We start from the raw sequence: 22,139 nt of genomic DNA on the forward strand, positions 1-22,139 counted from the left end.
ATTAAAACACAAGCGACTTGCCCAGAGTCACACAAGAGACCAGTGTTACAGAGCTGAGAATCAAAACCATAATCTGAGTATTACCCTTATCTTCACCACAAGACTAAGAGGAGAAATTCTAGAACAAAATTCTTATTTTCTAAATGTACCTGCAGGCATAAGTTGGCTGGGGGTTTCAATTCATGCAGTGATGTGAGAACCAGCCTGCTTGACTGCTTCAGCTTCAAGATAAACCAAGAAGAGATTAGGTTAAAGGACAAACAAAAGAGCATCCCCCCCGTTCTCCAAAGCTGGGGCTTCACAATAGCAATTGTGTTCCTTCAATAAGCACGAACTGGTTTTCCATAATTACTTTGAAAAGTAAATCACAGCTTATCATCATGTAGGGATGTAATATCTTCATAAGCCAACTATACAGAATTGTAACAATTCAGTGTAATTTTATTGAATTTTTAAAAAATAATAATCATGTTTGGGATGTAAGGCATCTTTCTTTTTGTGTTGGTGGTGTTCAGAAAAGTTAAGATGAAACTCGAAGTTGGTATGCCAAAACCAGGTGCCCAGCTCTCCCTCCAGAGGCCTTCAGAGGGATTTCCCTCTGTCAGATCAGGGAAACTGAGGCACTTGGAGGGCTTCTGTTCCATGTAGTTTAACTCTTTGAGCCAAATGACTTGTGTAGATCAAACTACACCCTCTCTTGGACTGTCTTCTTGGAGGTCATATTAAATAAAGACCCTCACTGCTCGGCCAGTAAGGTTTCACAATGCTTTTCATAAAGAAAAGAAGATTCTTGCTGTATATTCAACCCTAAATTCCACTTCAGGAAATCAGCCCCTGAAGCTTAATATAAAATATTCTCTCCTCATCAGATCACTACTTAATATTCCCGTGTTTCATCTGTGAGGTATATCTAACTGGTAGGTAAAGTGACTCATAGTTTATGAAGCCTGTAGATTCATCTGGTAGAAAGATATTATGTGAACTATTTTTCTTATCCAGAGATGAACGAGATACCTTTTTTTTTTCTTTTTCTTTTTTTTTTTTACTACCTGTAAACTACAATTAGTTCAACAAAATGAAATTGTTCATTTTCTGGATTGAAAAATAATGTGTAGTCTCTCACATGCTGGTAAGAAGGCACTTTCTCTATATTGAGGGCTTGTTCTGTACGTTTGAATGTACATTATGAAAACGATTTTAAGTGATGTTGCACGGTGTTAACTGACTGTTGCCAGGCAAAGCTGCCTGTTGCTGCTCCCTTGCTTTTGCCTGATCTGCTCCTTGAGGTGCAGTTCTTTAGTGGTCTGAATTGAAACAAAACGACATGGATCAAAACAAGAGACTTTTAAATGAGAGTGTGTTCTTAGCCTGAAACGTTATATAGCCCGATGAACAGTAAAGCTGGCAGAACTACATCGCAGTGATCTCCATTACTGGTGGTGAGCCGTGGCGGATTGTGATCTCTAAGTGTAGATTGATTGTATTTTTATTAACTTTTTTTTAACTGGACTTTTGCAAAAATGTTGTTCTTTTATTGTTTCTTTATTACAGACGGCCGCACAGATCCAATTTTGGACGATGTAGGTGATGCCTTCAAGCTTATGGGGGTCAACCTGCACGAGCTAGAAGATTACATCCACAATATCGAACCTGTCACTTTTGCACATCAAATCCCTTCGTTTCCAGTCAGCAAGAACAATGTCCTGCAGTTTCCCCAGCCAGGAAGTAAAGATGCTGAAGAACGGAAGGAGTACATCCCTGATTATATGCCACCTATTGTCTCCTCTCAAGAAGGTGCGAAATTAATCCTTTGCTTTAAGGTTTGCTCTCTGTGTGTTTGCATATTTGTTTGCATCCTCTGGCAGTTCCAAGTTGTGCTGCCCATAGCGAGTTGCTCAGAAAGGACTCACTGGGTGTTACACAAGCATGGTTTCAAAACGGGTAGCAGTGCTGTGGCAAGTTTATTTTCCACCCTTTTACTTTCCTCAGAGATTAACTGGTGTCAAAATACCCCACGTTAATACACGTTTCCCTGATGCGTTTGCATTTTAAGTTTGTGTGTGACAACAGAATTGAATGTTTTACGTTACCTTTTGTGTGTTAGCCTTGCTCTTAGATACACTGCAAGAGCTTACGTGTTTGGGTAAAGGTGGAAGGAGGAAGGCTGCCGAGCCTGGCACAGCATTTTCAGCTCCTGACAGCTGTTTCTTCTTTGAAGCAAATTTAACAACAAAAAAAAAAGAAAACAACAAAAAAAACCCCTCTCCCAATTATAATGAAGTCAGACTTAAAATAAGGAAGTAAGAGTCATTTAGTGGCACAGTTGCTTGCTTTTAATTCTCTTTGCTGATGTTGATTAGCACCATCGATGTTACAACTGCTGTCCTTCCCTTTCTTGTCCCACGGAGGCATCGGGGTACCAGTGAAAGCAGCTATACAGATGCTGAGAGCAGCCAGTAGCCTGAGGATTCTAACAGTGGCAGTGAAAAGCACAAAATCGTTTTTTCTATTTTTCAGCTACTTGAGATTTGATTTCTAATAAGATAAACCTTTAAGGAATGCAACCTGGTCTAACTTTCCCTTTGAATAATGAACATCACACAACTATACTTTTTGGGGAAATAAGTGTAATTAAGCTTGTGGACCAGCTATAAAAAACCCAGACAGAAGAACATAATTTTCCAAAAGAGAGTAATTTACAGGTGCAATCATCACAAGATATTTATTTAATTTATAATTCCTGTGGGGACAGAATTGATGTCATACTCTATTTTGCATGTTGGGTTTTTTTTTAAGAAGTGAAGATGTTGAACTATGCATAAAAATTCTGCCCAGGGTAAGGATGAACATAAAGGACATCATTACCTTACTAGGTGAATGAATTCCATTGCTGTGCTGGTACAAATGTTGCATGGGGCAGTTTTTCAGTGATTTATTAAGCCATAGTAAGTGTAGATTCAGTCTTTCATACATTATGTTCAGCTGTGGATGCAGATACTCTGTGCTCTAGTTGAAATAAGTGAAATCATAGTCAGGAATGGGTGTCTGAAGTGTAAGGGTTTTAGTGGTTTTACTGTGTTCAGAACAAATAAACTAGTTCCAGTAACAATGTGAACACTTTCTTCTGCTGATGAATATTTCTGAAGCTCTGTATATCTGACTTGTCTGTTTTCTTTAATTGCACAGAATGCATAGTTATTTTATGGATAAAGTCTCTTGCCAAGGAGTGAAACTGCTGTTTTTCAGTGAAACAGCAGAAATATTTTATTGGATTGAAAAGAAGGTAGTAAAATCCTCCCCTTTGTGAAGTTTTTTAGAAGAGTTCTTTTTAAAATCTAACAATGCGCTCTCTTAAACCAGGAAGAGTCAAATAGAATGGAAATATATACATAGACAACATTAAAAAAAGCACAGAGGAAGAAGACGTAGTGAATAGGTAGTTTTAACTACCCTGTTCTGGCTACTTCCTTGAAATGCTTTAGCTGGATTTTTCAGGAGGTAAACAAACACCATTCTGTCAGAAAACTCCAGCTGCTTTGAAGTGTAGCCCTGTTCGCATTTTATTCTATTTTATTTTATTTTATTCTACTTGGAAAAATCATACTCTAAAAATATGCAGGAAAGATCAAATTCAGCAAAGCTCAAAGCGCCTGTAGTCGAATATCTGAGCGTGGGGTGCGAGAGATGAGAGTATTACAGACTCAGTCTGGCAGTACATGACATAGAAAGAGAGGCTAAAAATTGAAATGGGGACAGTTGTGTGCTTTTTTTTTTTTCTTGTATGTAACTTTTTATACTCTTTCTCTTGCAAGTTAGATCCAGGAGTCAGATTTTAGCAGTCCTTATAAATAATGTATGAATCCTTTTAACACCCGAAGCAAGAAGATATTATTTCCAAAGTTGGATGAGAACCAGGAAAACTTCTAATGCCTAAGGCTAGTGTATCAGAGGACCTATAGACACAACTTCAAAAAATGAATACAATTAATTTTTTTTAAATGGAAATTGAAAGCAAGCATTACATACAACTGCTGAATGCAGGTTTGTGTTAGTTGATTTAAAATACTTACTATGAGGACATTTAGATTTTCGAATTAAGTGTTTTCTGAAAGTGCAATTTGTAATTTTGCTGTATTTGGGGTTTTTTTTTGGAAGGGAGGAGGTTGGTCAAGAAAATCTGTCATATATATTTTGTTGTATTTTACTCCAAGTAAAATTTGGAAGACAAATGTTTCCTGTTGCAGATTAAAGGAATGTATTGTAAAAATTCTGAAGACTTGCAGAAGCTTGAATAGTTTGCAGATCTTTATAGAATAGGAAGCAAACCCATGCTGCTGCTAAGATTGTGCAGTTCATAACATTTGGTTTGCTTTCAGTAGGCAATAAAGATAATTAGTCAGTAATGAAGGAAGGCTTCATGCACATTACAATGTGCAATGTAAATCTTTCAGTCACTTGAAGGAACTGTCAGGAAGACTCGTTATGTCCCATTTTATATCAAAGCCTAGAGCTCAGCTCATGTTATGAATATTTATTTACTGATACAATTCAGAAATTACTACTGCAGATATATTTTAGCAATAATGTAGCTGTGATGGTGTAAACCTGAGAAGAACAAGGTTTATTGGCCAAGGTAATAGCTTTTAATTTTATCAGTTCATCTAATTAGAAGTATTATCTGTGGTGACAGATTGACTTCATAGGTAGTTTTAGCTGGGTGCTTTAGTAAGAAAAAGGGGGCTTTTATTGTCCATTTAAAAATAACCAGGATGGTGTTCAATATGCACCGTGACCAGTAGGTGTTGCTAACCTCCTTCTCAAAAGTCCTCTCTCTAGCTCTGTGCATATAACCAACTTCTTACTTCCACTGACTCTAGAACCGGTGGTGTTGTGTTCGGAGTATACAGCCTACCCAGCAGCTTATGCGACGTCTTAGTTATCATTGCCAAAGACTCAAAGATAAGAGCAAAAAGCCCTGTCCAGCCCATGAGGAGCCATTTCCTTCATTTATACTCAATAGTAAGAAATGCTGAAACTGCAGATTTCTGAAGCTGTGAGGGGAAGGGAGGAAAGCAAATAGATTTTCAAGATCTTCATGTGTCGGTTGGAAGTTCAGTTCAGTGCAAGTTTTGTTCCAAGAAAGCAGAAAAGGTTTTCTTGCTTTAAAAACACTGTGGCTCATTACAGTAACAGGCACCAACTACACAATCTGGTGCAGATTCCAAATGCTGGCAGCACCAGGATCTGCATATAAAATTACATATTTTATAAAACAATCTGACTCAGTATTGCCATGGCAAATGTTGAAGGTTTTAGCAATATTTTTACAAAGACCACTGAAGGGATAATTTTATGCCAATGTATCATGATGTTTGCTGTCTGCCTATTTTTAATTAGTCTCCTTTTTGTTTTTTGGAGTTATTTTAGCGCTGTTGTCACTAAAATGTCATGGTAAACTTGTAAGACAGATTAGAAAAGGAGAAAAAAATAAATTAGTTGCAAAACATGATGGTCATGCTTTATTTCTTGTGCTTTAATGTAAAAGAACATACATTTTGCAATAATACATTAACTTCATAGAATTTGTTGATTGCTTTTGAAGCAAAACAGTACTGTGGTGAAACTAGGCCAGCTGAGAAAGCCCAGATACTTTTCCACAGTTAATAATAATAATCACTATTACATTTTGTGATAAAGTTGATGCTTTTAAAATTTTTATCATTCTGTTTAATTAAAACAAAGAAAATTGAATTGTCAATCCTACGTGTGCTGTGGAAACTTTCTCTTTAAGCTTCCTGGAATTAATTTCTACCTGTACTTGCTGCCTCTTGTTATTCTTTCATTTTAAATAACAGTAATAATAATAATAACAGTGGTATTTCTTTTTTTTTAATAACCACTTTATGTCAACTGCTTTAGTTTTCTGACTTTTTGAAGTCACAAGTAGTCCATCCCTGTTCCTGTAACTGGGAGACTGAAGAAAACATGGGGTTTTGTGCATACAGTGCTAGTCAGAATCTATTAATATTTGCATTAGGCTCCTGCTTCTCTCTTACACGGCACTTGTGCTGGGGTACGTCAGAAGGGTATGAGGGAGAAGACATGAGAGTCTCTTCCCAGTAGTTGAGATTGCTTTGTGGGGAGAGGGGGTACCTTTTAGGGAGTCAAACTTCCTCCTCAATTCTTGCTGCATTTTTTTTTTCCTGTCTTCTGCTTCATAGCACTTCACTCCCACTTCACAGAGGTTCAGCTCCTTTCCCTTAAAGATGATTTGGAAATAAATGTCATTTTTACCAGGCATTAAATTTTGTGGTATTTCATTCCTGATAATGTGTGTTCAGGCATTGGCAGCGTGTTTCTGATCACTGAGTTGGGACCAGTTCTTGGCACTGTGTACAAATTTGGATTTATTTGTAGCCTTTTCTGTCAGAGCATTTTATTTCCCTGGCAGATCAAAGCATAAAATTGTTGATCTTCTTACAGTCCTGCCTTTTCCCCTCTTAACTGGTGATGTGATGTTAGGACCTGTTACCCACCAAAACCTGATGCTTGCAGCTACCTGGAAGCGTGCAAACCCATCTGTCAAATTAGAGATTATCTTAGGACATCTCTAATTTTTTCATACAATGTTAGTTGCTAAAAATCACGTTCGAGTTGATGAGAACGGGAGGGCTGGAGCAAAGTGCTAATCAAAATAACATGATTTCTGCATCTGATACTGAGGGACTGGCGGTGCTAGAACTGTAATTGTATAAAGCATTAAGCATCAAGGTGGTATAAAGCAGTAGTGTCTAGCTGCAGTGGCCAGGTATATCACATTTTAAAATTGTCACTGGCCCCTCAGTCTAACAGTGCTTTCTTTGGCTGTGGTCCAGACCTGAATGTAGCAAGTCTTGGATCTCAGACCAGCATCGTTTCGCTCTCTGTTTTCCTCAAGGGTTAAACAAAGCCAATACCTCTTTCTAAATTAGCACGTGATGGGTTTCAAGAAGGATACTGGGATATCACCTTTGCCATTTTGATAACACAGGTCTCACTGTTGTAATTTTTTTAAGCCTTTCTAGCTTTCCCCAGATCTAGTTTTACCCCACAAACTAAGCCTTCCTCTTTCTAACAGCCGCACCGATGATTTAAAAGCAGCAATGATCTTTTCAACACAGCTTTTCCACTATACTTGGTTAGGAAACCACCATCCATCAACAGACAGGTACTGTGTAGTTAAACCCCTGCCAGGCTGTGAACGCTTTGCTCCTGGCTGCTAACCGTGCCTGGTTGCTGAGTATTTGTGAGCATCCTTTAGCCGTCGGTGCAGTGTGCTGAGTGTTAGACGCTGATTGCTTTTGTGCAAGTGAGTCTTCGCGTCTGCATCAGCCTAGCAAGGAAGAAGCAACAGGAGAAACAGACAAAATGAAAAAGGCAGCCAAGCTTGAGATGCAGACAGAAGAAAGGCATTGGGAAAGAGCCAATAGGAGAGGCAGGTTTCAAAGAAAAAGGAAAATATGAGACAGGAACAAAAAAAGTGTACAGAAAATGTGCCTGGTTTAAATCTTGCCATTAGAGAGAAAAATGACTCTTTTATAGAAGGCATGCTGATAAAGCTGTAATTGGGAAGACAACTGTATCTTTACCTTTTCTTAAGAAGTTGTATCATAATCAAAACCATAACTTCCAGTGAAATGCTGCAAGAAAGGATTTAATGAGGAAGACTTAAAAAAAAAAAAGCTTAAAATGTGAAGCTAAAAAGACTTTTCACCAAAAAGCTTCATTTAATTTGCAGCATTTGGTGGAGAAAAAAAAAAATCAGTGTAGTAAGTGCAGTAGTAGAACTTTGTCCATGGCAGGAACCAAATCACATAGCTGGGATCTGTAGCCTACGCAGGCGTATGCTATTTTATATTCTATAGGAGGCCAGTACTGAACTTTTCCTACTCATTTATGTCTTTGGAAAAAAACCTTCTTGCTCTTTTTGCAAGAAGGATAGTGGCTGCTGGAGGTAGGGAATGGAGGAAACGGATTAAAAGAGTTCACGCTGGGTAGAGGAGAAATCTTCATCTCAGCTTGTGATGGGTTTTCATGTGTTGGTTTGTTGGGGTCTTTGTGTCCTTCAGAACAAATAAACTGGCTGGAACCTGGCTGTACCCAAATAAGCAAATCAGAAAATACATTTTATAGAGATGCTGACTCCCTATTTATTTTTTTAAGCAATAACAAGCAGTAATACTAACTATAAAAATTGTGAATATATATTTCTTTAGCTCTCTGGTTTTATTCACTACATATAGCATATAAAATGAAGTTAATGTTACTTTTCTTCAAGGGGATATCGTTCTTTTAAAACCTTCCCACAAAGATTTTTCTGGTTTTCAGACCTGTTTAGATAACTTACAAGTTGTTAGTGATTCTTAAGGATTCAAAATAAAAATTGCACAATGCAGAAGTTGACTTATAAAAGCCATCCTTTTGCAGTAAATTATTTGCATTGGATCGGAATGAAAGCCATGCGATTCTTTCACTCCATTGTGATGTGCAAATTGCAATTTTGGCTATAATAAAACTGGAGGAGAAAATGGGACTTTATCATAAAAGGATTCTATTGTCTTGTGTATTTTGAACAGAAACGCTGTCATGATTTTAATTTCCTACTGATCCTTTTTCAGCAAAACTTTTGTCACTTGTCTTGACTCGTCATGTCAGATCAATTTTTTCCCTTTTCTGACAATGTATGACTTTGTTTAGTGCCTGTGTTGCTTCCTGCGCTGTCTACTGCGACTATACTTGAGGATTTTATTTCATCAGGATCATCAGACAACTTTGTGCCTTTGAAAGCATAAGTTTCAAATTCGGCTGTCGTCCGATAGCTCTGTGTTACTGTTCAGATTTTCTCTTACTACACTGAGTATTTTTGGTGACTCTAGGAGAGGGGGTGGGAATTGGAAAGTCTAGCCACTGCTTAAAGCAGGATAAAAAAGAAATGCAACTGGTGCCATATTAACGACTGACCTTGTAACTGTTATTTTTCAGTGCTTCTGCTTCATACAGGACCCATTTCTATTTTTCTCCTTATTGAATACTTCTAGGGTTTTTCTCTTTCACTTGTGCCACCAAGGATGCCTCAACTTAATGAGGTTAGTCAGTGGTTGCTAACAACTCCTGGCTTTTAAAAAGCAAATAAAAATTATTTTAGTTACTGGGAACAAAACCACAAATTTGATTGTTAACCCCCTGCAGAGGAATTTGTGCCAGACTTTCTGAGAAATGGCTCATAACCGAAGCAATGCCAGCATCCTCCTTCGGCTCATTAACAGCTGTGGCATGTACCATGGACACGGGGAAAAAATCCATGTTTGGAGTTCAGGAATTGTCACTCCAGGTAGCTGTTCTGAATAACACCACTGTCCAGGGAAGAGTTACTTGGTTACTTAATTTTTGTCGGTTAACTGCTTTTGAAGGGTCTGAAACATTTCGCTGCTCCTGTGAAAAATACCCTTGCTAGGAGCTGTTCAGGAATAGCCATTGCACAAGGTTGACGTGCACGTTTTCAAGTGTAGCTGAGCCTAACTTTGATTTTAGAGTCAGAACAAGCCATTGTCTAGACAAAGATCACCAGTGGGTTACAGGACTATATCTCTCTTGCATTAATCAGGTGAATGACTCATTACAAGCTTCTGCAAACAAGTATGTGGTAGAGTCCAGATTAAGACCATGGAACTCTGCTTTCCAATTTTTAAAATTAAGGCTAAGAAAGCTCATTTGAATTATTTGTCTTTTGCCACGCACAGATAAGCATATAGCTTTGCTGTACAGCTCGAGCTTCAGTGTCTTCTCCCAGTCTTCACCTTTGGTACACGTTCCTGTTTTCTCCAACTCTCAACTAAAGCGAATATTAGTGAGTGGGTAAGTCATTAGGAAGGGATAACTCCTTTTTTGTGTGTAGGCAGTTCCACTTCATTCTGCAGGAGCCTGAGAAATGTAAAGTTGGATGGGTAACAGGGAGAGGTCAAATTAGAAGGAGACATGACCCTGGTTCATGTAGCAAGACGCTCAGATAATTAAAGTTCATCTGTAACTGAGTGGTTTTTTTGGAATCTTTCATTTTTGTAATTGCACTCATTAGAAATGTTAATGGCTTTCTGATGACTTGACAAGACGGGGTTTTTATATGTTCCTTCAGTTTGGATTTTGCCTCTTTGAACAGCTTTGTATTGCATGACTTGCTAACTGTAATTCCCTTTGCATGTTGTGTATAGATGTGTATTGTTTGGATGGGTTAAGCTAAAGCTACCATAGTATACCTGTGTTTCTGAGAAGCAGTGTCAAACCTGAGCGGGGCTGGATCTGGCTTGTATAGCCCAAGGCTGGAAAACATAGGGTCTTCAGGTGGTAACACAGCAAGTCACACATTTTCTGACTTGGTTTGAGATTAATGTTTCAATCGTGGTTATAAGAGATGACGCCACGCTGCCAGAGGTGGTATTTTATATGGAGAGATAAACTGAAGTTCAGCTCTGCATGTTTGTGTTTTAAGAGAGTCCGATAACAGCTTAAATGGCCTTTATTCTGGCCACTTTATAATCAGCTTAATTCATTTTCTCTGGTGAACTTGTTTACCCTCTGCATTCACACCGTTGATGTCTACTGCTTTCCCATTCCAGAGAGTTGTGTTAAAGGAAGACTCCTCGTTTCATGTGTATTCTTACAGTTGGGATGGAGCATACTTTTCTTCAAACGTTATGAGCTCTCTTCCCTGAGGGGAGGAGGATGGTACTGATTCTGTGTGTCTGAGAGGTACTGCTTAACAGATTGGCCAAATAATCCATCCTGAATTGGAGAGTGGATAATTTTAATACCCCTTATCTTGCATAGATTTTTGTGGATATTCATCTCAGCAAATGAACTTTGCATTTCTAAATATTTAGAGCAGCATGTTCATTCAGGTACAGCATACTTGAACCTTAATATTCTCCAAGTTTCTCCAGGTTTCTGTGCATGTGGGACTTTTGTGCCAGGCATATTTAAATAAATGCTTTGCCCTTGTGCACGGACAACACTAATTACGTCTGACAGTCACAACTGGGAATAGCATGGAAGGAAATAATAGTTCTTGACCAATCGCTAAAACACAGGATGTCCCGGTGCCATAGGAAGGGAGAGAAACTCACTTTTCATTTCCTTTTGAGTCCACTGTGTTCAGATTAACTTTAAAGGGAGCTGAGATGTAGCTCTGAGGATTTAGTCTTCAATCCTCTGCCTACCTACGTGTGGAGCCCGTCTCAGCAGGCAGTTAGTCACCGGCCAGGAAAGCTCCCATAGCTCAGCTGCTGGGTATCCTATTGCAAATTAAATATGAAACAAGGATGCGTTTGGTTTTGCATGAGAAACTTTTAACACATTGATTAAAGAGGCTTTCTTTCTGTTCTGAATATTTTAAATCACAATATTGCTGAGGGTGATAGCTCACCTATAATCTCTCCGAGATAACTGGTTTCTTTTGTTATTTTAAAGAGAATTGATGATTTGTACTATTCTTCCATAGAACAGTTTCACTTTTCTATAATACATGCTTTAGATGTTCAGATCAGCAAGGCTTATTGGAATTCATTTACATTTGGGGGGTGTGAAATATTCTACAGATGTTTACAATGTGACCAAAACATGCACTTACATTAATTAATATTTTCTTTAAAGATAAAAGCTATGGCTGAAATCACATATCTTTGTCCAGGGAACTTGAGCTGGGATGGTTGCAGTAAGAAACTTTAGAATTCCAAGTGAAAACCTCATAGATTTCAGTGAGTTTTAGCCATCCATTTATTCTCCTTTATCATCATACCTGAACTTTTCCGAGTCCTTAGAAACATCACACAGCATCACATTGATTGTGATGAGCTGGAAAAATCAAGGTGGAATTTTGTTGTTAGTGTTGCTCTGTAGTTCACTTACACTTACAAACTGCAGCATACCAAGGTTTTATCACAGTAGTGCATGCATTTGACTCAATATTTTTTAGGACTCTTGGGGAAAGTAAACTTTTTAAAAGATGCTAAGTATCTCAATGCTTACATTGCAGGTAACAACCTTCTCTGAGACAAGTACAACTTATGCCTGGTAGTAGGTGATTCAGGCTGAAACACTGAATTTCTTCAAAGCCTCAGTTTTATAAATGGCCTAGCTATTTAAGGAGATTTTTCCTTCACACAGACATTCCTTCTCACATGAGATGATCTCCTTACATGTATTTTTTGATCCATCTCTGCTGTACAGAGACAAACTCCCAACACATCATCTGTGGACCCCCCTGGTATAATTTTACACAGATGGGATGTTAGTGCCATCTTAAAAGCTTAACTGTGAAGGTGAAGAATGTTAGAAGAAATGTGAGCTTGAATTTGGTACTATTTATGTCAGTGGTCCTGTGTGCAGGACGTCTGTCCTGCACCCGTAGCGGGCAATGATTTTCCTGGGTCACAGGCTAAGTCGAGCAGCCTTGCCACAGTACTCGTAACAAGAGACATCCAGGGCAATCCAATGAAGCAGGAAATAACGTTGATTAGTAGATGGCATTTTATAAGGAGCTCGGTCGGCTGTCGAGACTGGCATATTTCAAATGAGATGAAAAATTAAGTCCTCCCCACTTGTGGTGATTAAAGCCTCGGTGGCTCACTTTTCAAGAGTAGCATGTTAACCCTGCTGGCACGGCTCCAGGTGGGTTATAGAGTTCTGCCAACCTAAATGCCCCGAGCAGTTTCAAATTCGTGGAGGGAGAAACTGCTCAGCGCTCTTCCGTGCCGCTGAATAGCCGCCCGCATCCTCCCACCAAGATTACTGTGTTTCGGCAGTGACTGAAGTGATGCTGAGTTGAGGCCAGGTCCTATTGACTGAATGTGTGCAGCAAGCATATTTTTGTGGGTTTTAAGGATAAATCCAGCTGTACCTGTGTGTTTTCTAGGTTAGGGTTAGACCTGTATGTATGAAGGTAAATAAACGCAAGGTTGTTACACTCCTTCTGGAGCAGGGCAGTGAGTAGAGCCCACCCTGGTATCAAATCTACGTTGCAAAGGAGAGAACCGTGTGTGATCTGTAGGTACTGCAGATGTAATGAAGAAACTGAGACAAAAAAAAGAAATTATGATTCCTATTGTTTAGTTTTCTTCCTTTCACATGTGTATGAGGGCTGCTTTTGTGCGTTACACAGATAATAATTTCTGTGCAGTACTTTTAGCAGCCAACATATAGAAAAGGTGTGTGGACTGTTGGAGTAATTAGATGCAAATAGGCAAGTAGAGGGACAACTGGTTGTAATCTGCTGGAAAAGATAGATGGGTGATGAGGGAAGATGATGCTGGCAGTGATGTGTGTGCCAGCAGAAGAATGAATGTTGGGGTTAAACAACTTAGAGTAGGCATTTTGTAAAATGGAGCTAACACTGGTGCTGCCTTCAGCCTCTGGTGTTACACATGTGCTTACTCTGTGCCGTAGCTGTTGGCCTTATCTAAATGGAAAACCCTTTCCAGCTTGAGAACAACTTAGCAACTTTTTAATATCAAAAAGAGCACATTATACACAACACATGTACAAGACTCAAAGGAACATGTATGCTGCCTAAAGTTTTTGGAGCTGGTGTGTGTGTGTGTACGCTAATCTCCTGAGAGTTCATTGCTCCAAGCTTTTATCGAGAGCAAAGGGAGTCAGAGCCGAAGACTTCTGTGCACTGCCACTCCATCTGAAAGAACCAGCTCCTTTTTCCTTAGTTCAAGGCAATACGCCCAGAAGTATGTGTACATCGTTCCTATCAATGCAGTCACAGGACTCTGACTTGCTTTTTAAGTGAAAATAAATGAAAAATTTTTCATTCCCTATTGTTAAACAGCAGAGGAGGTTCCTACTGCAGTCTAATTGTCTTAGATCTGTTTCTCAATGCAGCACATCTTTGCATTAAGCTATTACTACCTTTTAATGTTGTTTAGAAGAGATTAAATATATTGGTGGTATCTTAGGCTAAAGAGTCTAGATGTTGGTTTTATGAGGAAAAGCTTAGAGGTAGTTTAAAAATCAACTTTCTTCTGGTTGGCACAAAGATCATGCCGGGTTGACCCCAGTTTGAACAGCTCAGAGTTACTGCAGCTTCTACATGTCCAGTTTTGCCGTTTCTTTGCCTTAACTGCTCTAAGTTTTGCTTCCCCAGATAATCTTTTATGAAAGGGCAGTGAGATGAAGGAACAAGTGATCTTCAGAGCGAGAGATCCCGTCAAGAAGTCGTGTCCACTTAGTATCGCATTAACAGGGAGAAAGCACGGGAGCTATCAGATAGCCCGCTAAACACCAGCCTCCAGAATTAGGTGACTTTGTTTCCTTTCCTGCATTTAGTGTCCCAGCATCCCGCAAAGGTCGGGGTTACTCTTTGAACAGCTGCATTAGTGCCATTCTTGTTCTGACCAGTAATTCATTTCTTTCTCTAGCGTTAAGACAGAAGCTGTAACCTTTTCATTTGAGTGAGGCAAAGCTTTGTTAAACCAGGAACCTCTCTTGGCCGTAGATAATGCGGTACACGAGCGTTTTTAAGGTAATTCAGTCGCTGTAAGAAACGGTGTGCAAAGAAAAGTCTCGCTCCCTCATGCAAAGAGCCAGGTTCCTAATTACAATGGAGTTGACAAAGAATGACACTTGGCAAAAATCCAGAGCAATACTCAGCCTCGTTGCCTCTTGTTGCAGTGAGGCACCTTAACTGCTCTGTCATCACACCTTCTGGTGTAATGTAAGGAAGGCTAGAAATGTATGTGAAGATTTTCAAGATTCCCCCTTCTATTTGACAACATTAATACTGTACTCATCAAGTATTTACATTTCCTTAATGTTAACTATCTATATGGAGTTATATTACACCTGCTTAACTCTGTTGATGCAGTATCAAGGCTGAAACCCCAAGTCTCTCTGGGGTTTTTATTTGCTTTTTATATAGCAAAGCATGTGTTCATAAAATAACAGCCAGGTAATCTGGGTACGTACAGCAAAGGAAATAACACAAACTGTCTGGGCTTTCTCTAATCCAGGTCCATATAGCATCTTATTGCTGTGTGTTATGTGGCTATAAAATGCATTGCACAAGTGAAATATTTTAAGTGCTGAGTTAAAATTAGCTTTTTTTTTAAATATAGCATCACTAAAAGACTAGTATTAGTTCATACTGCATTTTAGTTAAAATAAATTCAGTGTGTTTTCTCCTAAGAGTACTTGAAATTGCTTATTAGCTCCTTCTGCCACCACTGCCTTTCTTGCTCGAAAACAAACCAAAGGAGCATATATCCAGAGAGAGCGATTTCTTGTATACCACCTGCTGGCTTTCAGAATGGAAACTTCAGGAGGGAAGCTGAGAGGAGCCAGACAAATGCATGCAAAGAAAATTAAATATTTCAGGCCGATCTGAGCAGTGGAGATCAGATAACTACAGTCATAGTGTATCTTCTTGGAGGTTGTATTTGTAGCCACTATGCAGTAATCTCTACTAAAGAACAAGAGCTTAGTGTCTGATATACCTGGCACAATTTGGAGCATGATGTCCAGTGGTTTGCTCCTAGAAATCTCTGCCATTGGGAGACAAAAAAAGGGGAAAGAAAAAAAAAAAAGACACCAAAATGATTTGGATCACACCAAAATGGCTTGGATCTACCACTTGCTAGAGTTGAGGGCTAGGGAAAACAACTAGAACACTGTCCACACAAGTGTTAAAAATGTTCTGCAGTAGAGTTGAGCTATGAGGGCACACCAAGCCATCAGCAACGTCATCGCTGTTCCTGTTGCAGCTCTGGGAAGAGCACAGGACCACAGCCTGGCTCCAGTTGCGCTCCCATCAATTTGAGATGCCAGAGACATGATGTTGGGGAAAGGGAGATGATGGCTTGGAGGGAGACAAACCCTTCCCTCAAACTTGTTGCAGTACTGTAGTGGTGTATAACTCAGTAAAGGGAGGTTTTGGTGTGATATAAAAGAGGTGTAAGGCAGGACTTGAAGTGTATGCCTAAAGTCTGTTGCAGTGACATAGTGATGATGGTACCAAACAAATTAATTTGGTTATTAGAAACAGGAAAGCTGTGTTAACAGCACACTTGTTAGGTCGCTTTGTACAGCTGAGAAGAACCTAAGCCCAGCTGTGCTCAGGAAGCTAAACATCTCTCTCAGCGTGTGCCCTGCAATGGGAGCACTTTGTGCAGAATGCTTTGGCTTAGGGCTTGCACAACACCCTTCTACACGTGTAGCAGTATCTGCTTGTAGGACTTCTTTAATCAGAGACTACATCCACATCTTTTTGTTCAATACTCCTTGGTGGATCCATCTAAACAAGAGCAGGAATCCCTGCTGAGAAGCAGAATGCATCAGTCAAGGTGAAGGGCTATGTTAAGGGATTATATTGCTTTGCTAGCTGAGCAAGGTTTTGGGATACGGGTACACCAGTGTCAAGTTTAGACTGGTTCTGAGATGTCTCCCTGCAAACCAAGTGGGCTACGTGTCTGCAGAGTGTCAGTCAGCATTTAGAGTCTGATTATAAGCTAATTGTACATAAAATACATGTTTTGCTGGTTTTTTTTCAATTCCCCAATCTTCTAGATATACTGGAAAATTAGATATTTTCCCTCTTGAAACTCGATCAGATGAGATCAGGTGTTTTCAAATCCCACAGGTGTGGTTTCTCACCACAGTTATCATATCTTGTGTGCTGCTTAATGCAAATTCGATAATCATATTGGTTCAGACATACACTGGCTGTATCACTGTATTTTTAACAGGAATATTTTACAAATCACTGCAGAAATGTGTAGGCTGCACACAATTTTTAGAGGAATTTCCAGCTTGAAAGCACGGCAAGCTTTCTTTATGTTAGCTAGAAAATCCCAAGATGTAAAAGCCCAAGAAGTCTCTATCACTCTTCTCCCTTCATACCACACATGAAAATTTTATAGCATCGTTCCAAGCCTCAAGTTGAGAGAAGTTATGACTTAAGGCTATTGAACATGTAGTGTTCAGACAGCTGCAAGTTCTGCTATTTTTAAACACTTCTTCACATGCAATGAAAGCTTTAGTTGTTATGTGCAATAATGTATTCAATGAACTTTTATTTATTTTTTTCTTTATATATTTTACCTGCATTTTGCTTAAAAACAAAGAAAAATGGGAGTGTGGAGAGAAATAGTTTTGTGAACTCAAATAGCTGAAGTCTTACGGCAGCTTCCTCAGAGAAATGCAGCTCATCTGTGCATAAGATGTTATATTTCTAACACACTTGGTTGGGGGCCTTTTTTTTTCCCCCCTGAGAATTACAAATGTCTGAGGCATGATTTAAAATGGAAATAGCATCACAGCCTTCACCGTTGTGTCACTATCAATTTGCTATCGTTAAGCCGTTCGGGGAGATAAAATAGATTCAATAGAGCTTTCAGATAGCATCACACAGGCTTTTTATTTAAAAGCTAAAGGCAAACCAAGAGTATATAGGTATGTATGTGCCTGTATACGTTACCAAAAGGGACTGAAGAGCCTGAGCACGTCCGGTGCTCAGTGAGTTTTGGGTTGTTAGCTGATATTTTTGCAAACATCAGCGACTGTTTCCCTCAGCTCAACTTTTACACGTGTTTTATTTTCCTAAACTGGCACATTTAGGAATTGTAATTTTTCCCCCTCAAAGCTCAATCTTTCCAGCATTCCAGAATTTTAAGCCCTTTCTGATATATGTGCAGGAAACAGAACCTGGTTTTGACAAACAGCTCTGTACTGTTACCACAGAACGTGGTGGTGGTTCTAATACCAAGACAGACCTAAGTGCTGCGGCCAAATTTGTTGTGCCTTTCCTCTCTGCCAGTGCATGCCTCTTGCTAGTAGTTATCAATCCTAAGTATTCCATGCTTTTATTTTGCATTAACAGGTTTCTCAAAATGGATCAGGTGGTATTTTTCTTTTCCTGCATGCAGAGATCAGCTTACATTTTGCTAATCAGAAAAGGTTATTTATTCCTCTATTTCTTGTAGTTATCATTTTCCCTAAAAGTTTGCACCACGCTATTGATGTTACTGTTTCTGGTGAGTTTCATTAGATGGGGTGATCCTTGTTTTTAGAAATTGCCACAATAAGAGCACACCTAAATATCTCCTTTTGGTTCCTTCCCAGATAGCTCTCTCCACTTGTTCATTAACCACTTGTCTGCGTTCTTCCAGCATGTTGAATTTTTTTTTGTCCAAGACTTTTCAAGTAAGATTTTGTGATACTGCCAGATACAGAACTTTAAAGCTTCTATTATAGTTTCCAGTTATCTATTATTTTTGTAGTTCTTTCAGAAGAATCTGAAAATTGATCAAGTTATCTTTTTTTTCTCCCTCTCTAATCTTGTAGTGTTTTGTGGGTTTTTTTCTTAATACATCCTAATTCTGTTATGGGTTGAAGTGGTAGTTGTTAGGGTCATTCTTTTCAAGTACGTGTATATTCTGGACTTACTGATAATATTAATTAGATACACGTAATACAAGGAGCTTTACTAATTAGTGAACTCCTGATAGAGACAGCACAGTATTTTGAGACATGGATTTTTCTCAAGCAGAGAGAGAGAGAATAATCCAGATTCTCTTTGTTTCAGTATCAAAACAGTGTTGCTTACGATGGACAGGTTTTTTGGGTTTGGGATGACACCATTTGGTACCAACTGGCTGTTTATAACTGTGGAATTTGATAGTGTTGGTTACAGTCTGAAACTACTCAGAATGAAAAAAAATAAGCAAAGCATAAATACAGTACGTTGGTTATACATCATGAAAAAGCTTTTCTTCTGTATGAGTTACATTATAGAAATGTGAAGGTATTAAGTGAGCAGAAGCAGCAGAGAATGGAAACTGCATACAAAGTTTAAAAGCGTGCAGAGAAAGAGAGAGGCTTAAAGCATTTGCAGTTTGTATTTCCATCCCTGTTTGCCTTCCTGGAAACCTGCCCTGGGTTTGTACTTGGGACAAGCTGCACGTCGTAGCTGTTACAGAGTTGTGGCTGTAACCCACAGCTCCCCTTACAGGCAAATGTTTCACTCTAGAGTTCTTGCTGAAGGATAAAAATAAAATAATTTTCAGTCTTTTCTTACTAGTTTTTCCTTTTGTTTCCCTAGTTTGTGTTCTTCTGAAAAGGCAAAAGGGTTTTCCTTGCATAGCTGGTCAGTAGAGGAGTCTGTTAGCTTGGCCTGGCTGTGTTATATCCAGCCTCAGTGGCTGCTGTGGACCAGATTTAGCATGTGTTAGAGCTTTGAATGTTCATGTCTCTTTTAACATGAAAAAAGTTTTGACATGTATCTTGACACTGTTGTGTCAGTGCTAATGGCACTTTTTTAATCAAATAGAAGATTTACTCTTATATCTTATTATTTTTCCCTGGATTTACTAATATATCTTATTATTTTTCCCTATTAGATGTGCTTGTCTTGGCTTACATACCCTTTATCCTTATTTTCATTAAGACTCTTACCCATTTTCTATAGGTAAAGCCTGGTATGATATTGAGGATAAAAGGAGCAGAATTAAGAAGGAAGAATGACTGAAAATGCTTGAAGTTCATTTGCACTGGAAGTACATTAGTCTGTTAAGGCAGCAAGTAGCTGTAGTTCATTTATAAATGAACTTTTGTGCCAGTGACTGAAAGGGAAGAAAAATTTGATGATTTTGGCAGTAGAGCAGCCTGCTTAATCATGTCATTCAGATCCCAGGTGAGTTTTCTGAGACTTAGATAGTAGAGTGGGCAAGAATCAAAAAGCTGGATGTGACCATCGGAGGTTTCTTGGTCTTGCTGAGCATCTTCTTGCTGTTCTGGCTGCTCTTTACAGGGCAGCAATGCTGTGAGTAGGTTGGTCTGATGAGCAGACTGGATTGGTGACAGTATTTGTTACCTTTGTGTATAAATCTAAAGGAATAAATAGAATAATAATATTTATGTACCAAAAAGGTAAGATGTTCCCTATAGTTGTCTCTTAGCAGAGTCCTCCCAGTCACATTTAGTTTCTCCTCAGGAAATTACTTCTTTACATTTGTGATGATTCTTTTGTTTTCTCAAATTTTAGAGTGTTTTTCTGAACCTTTTAGAAATCATTCAGGGGAGGATGCAATTTTGATTTGTTTGACAGCCAGTGTCTTTTTACCTTCACATGCAAATTATTTATAGTCTGAAATGAAAAATTTGGGAGTTTTCTTGTTTCCTGAATTTGGCTAACAGTTTAGCTTGGAAATAATAAATTTAGCTACTCTTGCTCCTTTTCATTAGGTGTCCCAGTTTGGGTTGGGATTTTTTGTAGAGGGGAGAGAGATACATCCAATTTCAGTGCATTTCAGTAATTATTAAATCACCCAACTTAATGCTTTTCTTTGGACCAACAGTATGTGCATACATAAAAAGCTTTGTTTCCCTTACCAACCAAAGTTTAAGTGTGCTAACTCAATCAACTTTCACAAAAGCAATCCATAGGTAGAAAAATGATCTCCATTTAGTACTATGTTTGTTTTGGAAGGTGTTTCTCATATTTGTTTATTGATATAAAAAATTTGCCTGTCAGATCAGATCGAATACACTATCACTGACTTTCACATCATGGAAAATTAAGTAAAAATTAGTTAGAGGCAACGCATGAATCTATGGGAAAACCATAAATTTACTCTTGGAAATAAATCTGCTTTGCATATTGTCATAATAAATAGTAATCACAGAAGCTGCAACACACATCCCAGCTACCGGCGAGTGGCTGTATACTGTGATAACTTAGCACACAGAAATTAAGGCATTCTTTCTCATTTTCATTGAGCAGAGCTCTAAACATACCCTGACCTTGTGCTAAAGAAATGCTTTTAGGGCAGAAGCCAAGAATTTTGTGAATCTGGACAGGCTATTTGGTAAAGTTGCTGCTGTGTGCTGTGAAATCCATGCCGTGGGTACAGGAGTGTGTGCTGGGCGTGCAGGGGAAGGTGGGTTTATTCTCCTCAGTTTTCTAGTTTGCTCTGACATCTGCACATCCACTCGGTCTTTCTATATGAATCATTGGACAGATTCCTTGTGACAAAATTCTGGTTTCATTTGTTTGCCTCTGGTTTTGGTTGATTTTTTTAAGGGGGGTGTGTGTTTTTCCTTTATTCAAAATATAACTTGAATTTGCACAGACGGCTTTTCCAGGTTTAACAGGCAACACGGATCAGTCAGGGGGGATGGCAGGCACTCCTGCATTACTCTGCTTCACCTTCCCCCTTCTCCCTGCTAGCTTTAGCCTTCATTTTCTCCTTGTTGTAGGGACAGGCAGCAGATAATGGAGGAGGGAGAGAGCAAAGAGCTTGGAGTCTTTCAAAATGAATCTCAAAGATGAGGGCAAACTCCAGAAAGTTATCAATGCTTAAAACCCAGGCAGCAAAATAAATGGGTGTCTGGTGTGTCCTTCTGCAGCACCCACATGGAGAATTCCTGAAAATCTGGATTTCCAGATGAGTGTACAGATAGGTCTGTAGTAAATTAGGGAAGTATTTGTTTGCTATTTTGATTACACTAACCTGCTTAAACTCTCAGTCGGAAAAGGTGGTATCATCTTCCCATTTTTAGTTTCTCTGTCTTTAAAAAGCCTCTGTTTAATGTTGAGAAGAAAATACTTTTTGCCTTTATTGCTTGGTGGACCCCTGTATCATTCTGCACACTGACCTGTCAGAGCTCTCATGATTCTTTGTTTTTGTGATTATTCAGAAGGCAATGCAGTCATCTTTTAGGTTGCATTGATAAGGAGATTACCTTATGCTAGAGAATTCTTTGTGAGTTGTAGGCTGTTTTATTTTCTTGGAAATACACATGGAATTAAAAATCTCCCTTTTGAGAATGAAAAAGAATAACTTAATGCACTTAATCACTCCTGGCACTACCTGTCTAAAACAATTTGACTGAGATTGGGATTGAGATTATAGGTTGTACAACTGTCCTGCAAAAGTAATGCTCCTTTCAGATAAACCAAAAGCAAACCACCTACGAGCAGGCAGGTATTTCATTAAAGCTACAGCTGTAAACAGGCAGCACTTGGACCTTCAGGATCCAGCAGCAAATCTTCTGTCATTTGCATAGCATTTTGAGTAAGCAAGTTGTTACGTGTTTTTGTCTAGCTT

At 38.9% G+C, this 22,139-nt stretch overlaps 1 protein-coding gene across 2 annotated transcripts in view; it reads left to right on the forward strand.

Annotated features, from left to right (window-relative positions):
* Nucleotides 1-22,139, forward strand: part of TAF3 (TATA-box binding protein associated factor 3) — a gene marked incomplete at its 5' end in the record, with an annotated part of 123,269 nt that overhangs the window by 13,660 nt on the left and 87,470 nt on the right. For both annotated transcript variants that reach the window (XM_084270123.1, XM_084270122.1), the window contains one exon: nt 1,552-1,794. In XM_084270123.1, coding sequence (XP_084126249.1) covers nt 1,552-1,794 — 243 coding nt within the window. The remainder of the gene's footprint in view (nt 1-1,551; nt 1,795-22,139) is intronic.

This window comes from Gallinula chloropus, assembly GCF_964237585.1.
Source record: "Gallinula chloropus genome assembly, chromosome: 1".
NCBI lineage: Eukaryota > Metazoa > Chordata > Aves > Gruiformes > Rallidae > Gallinula > Gallinula chloropus.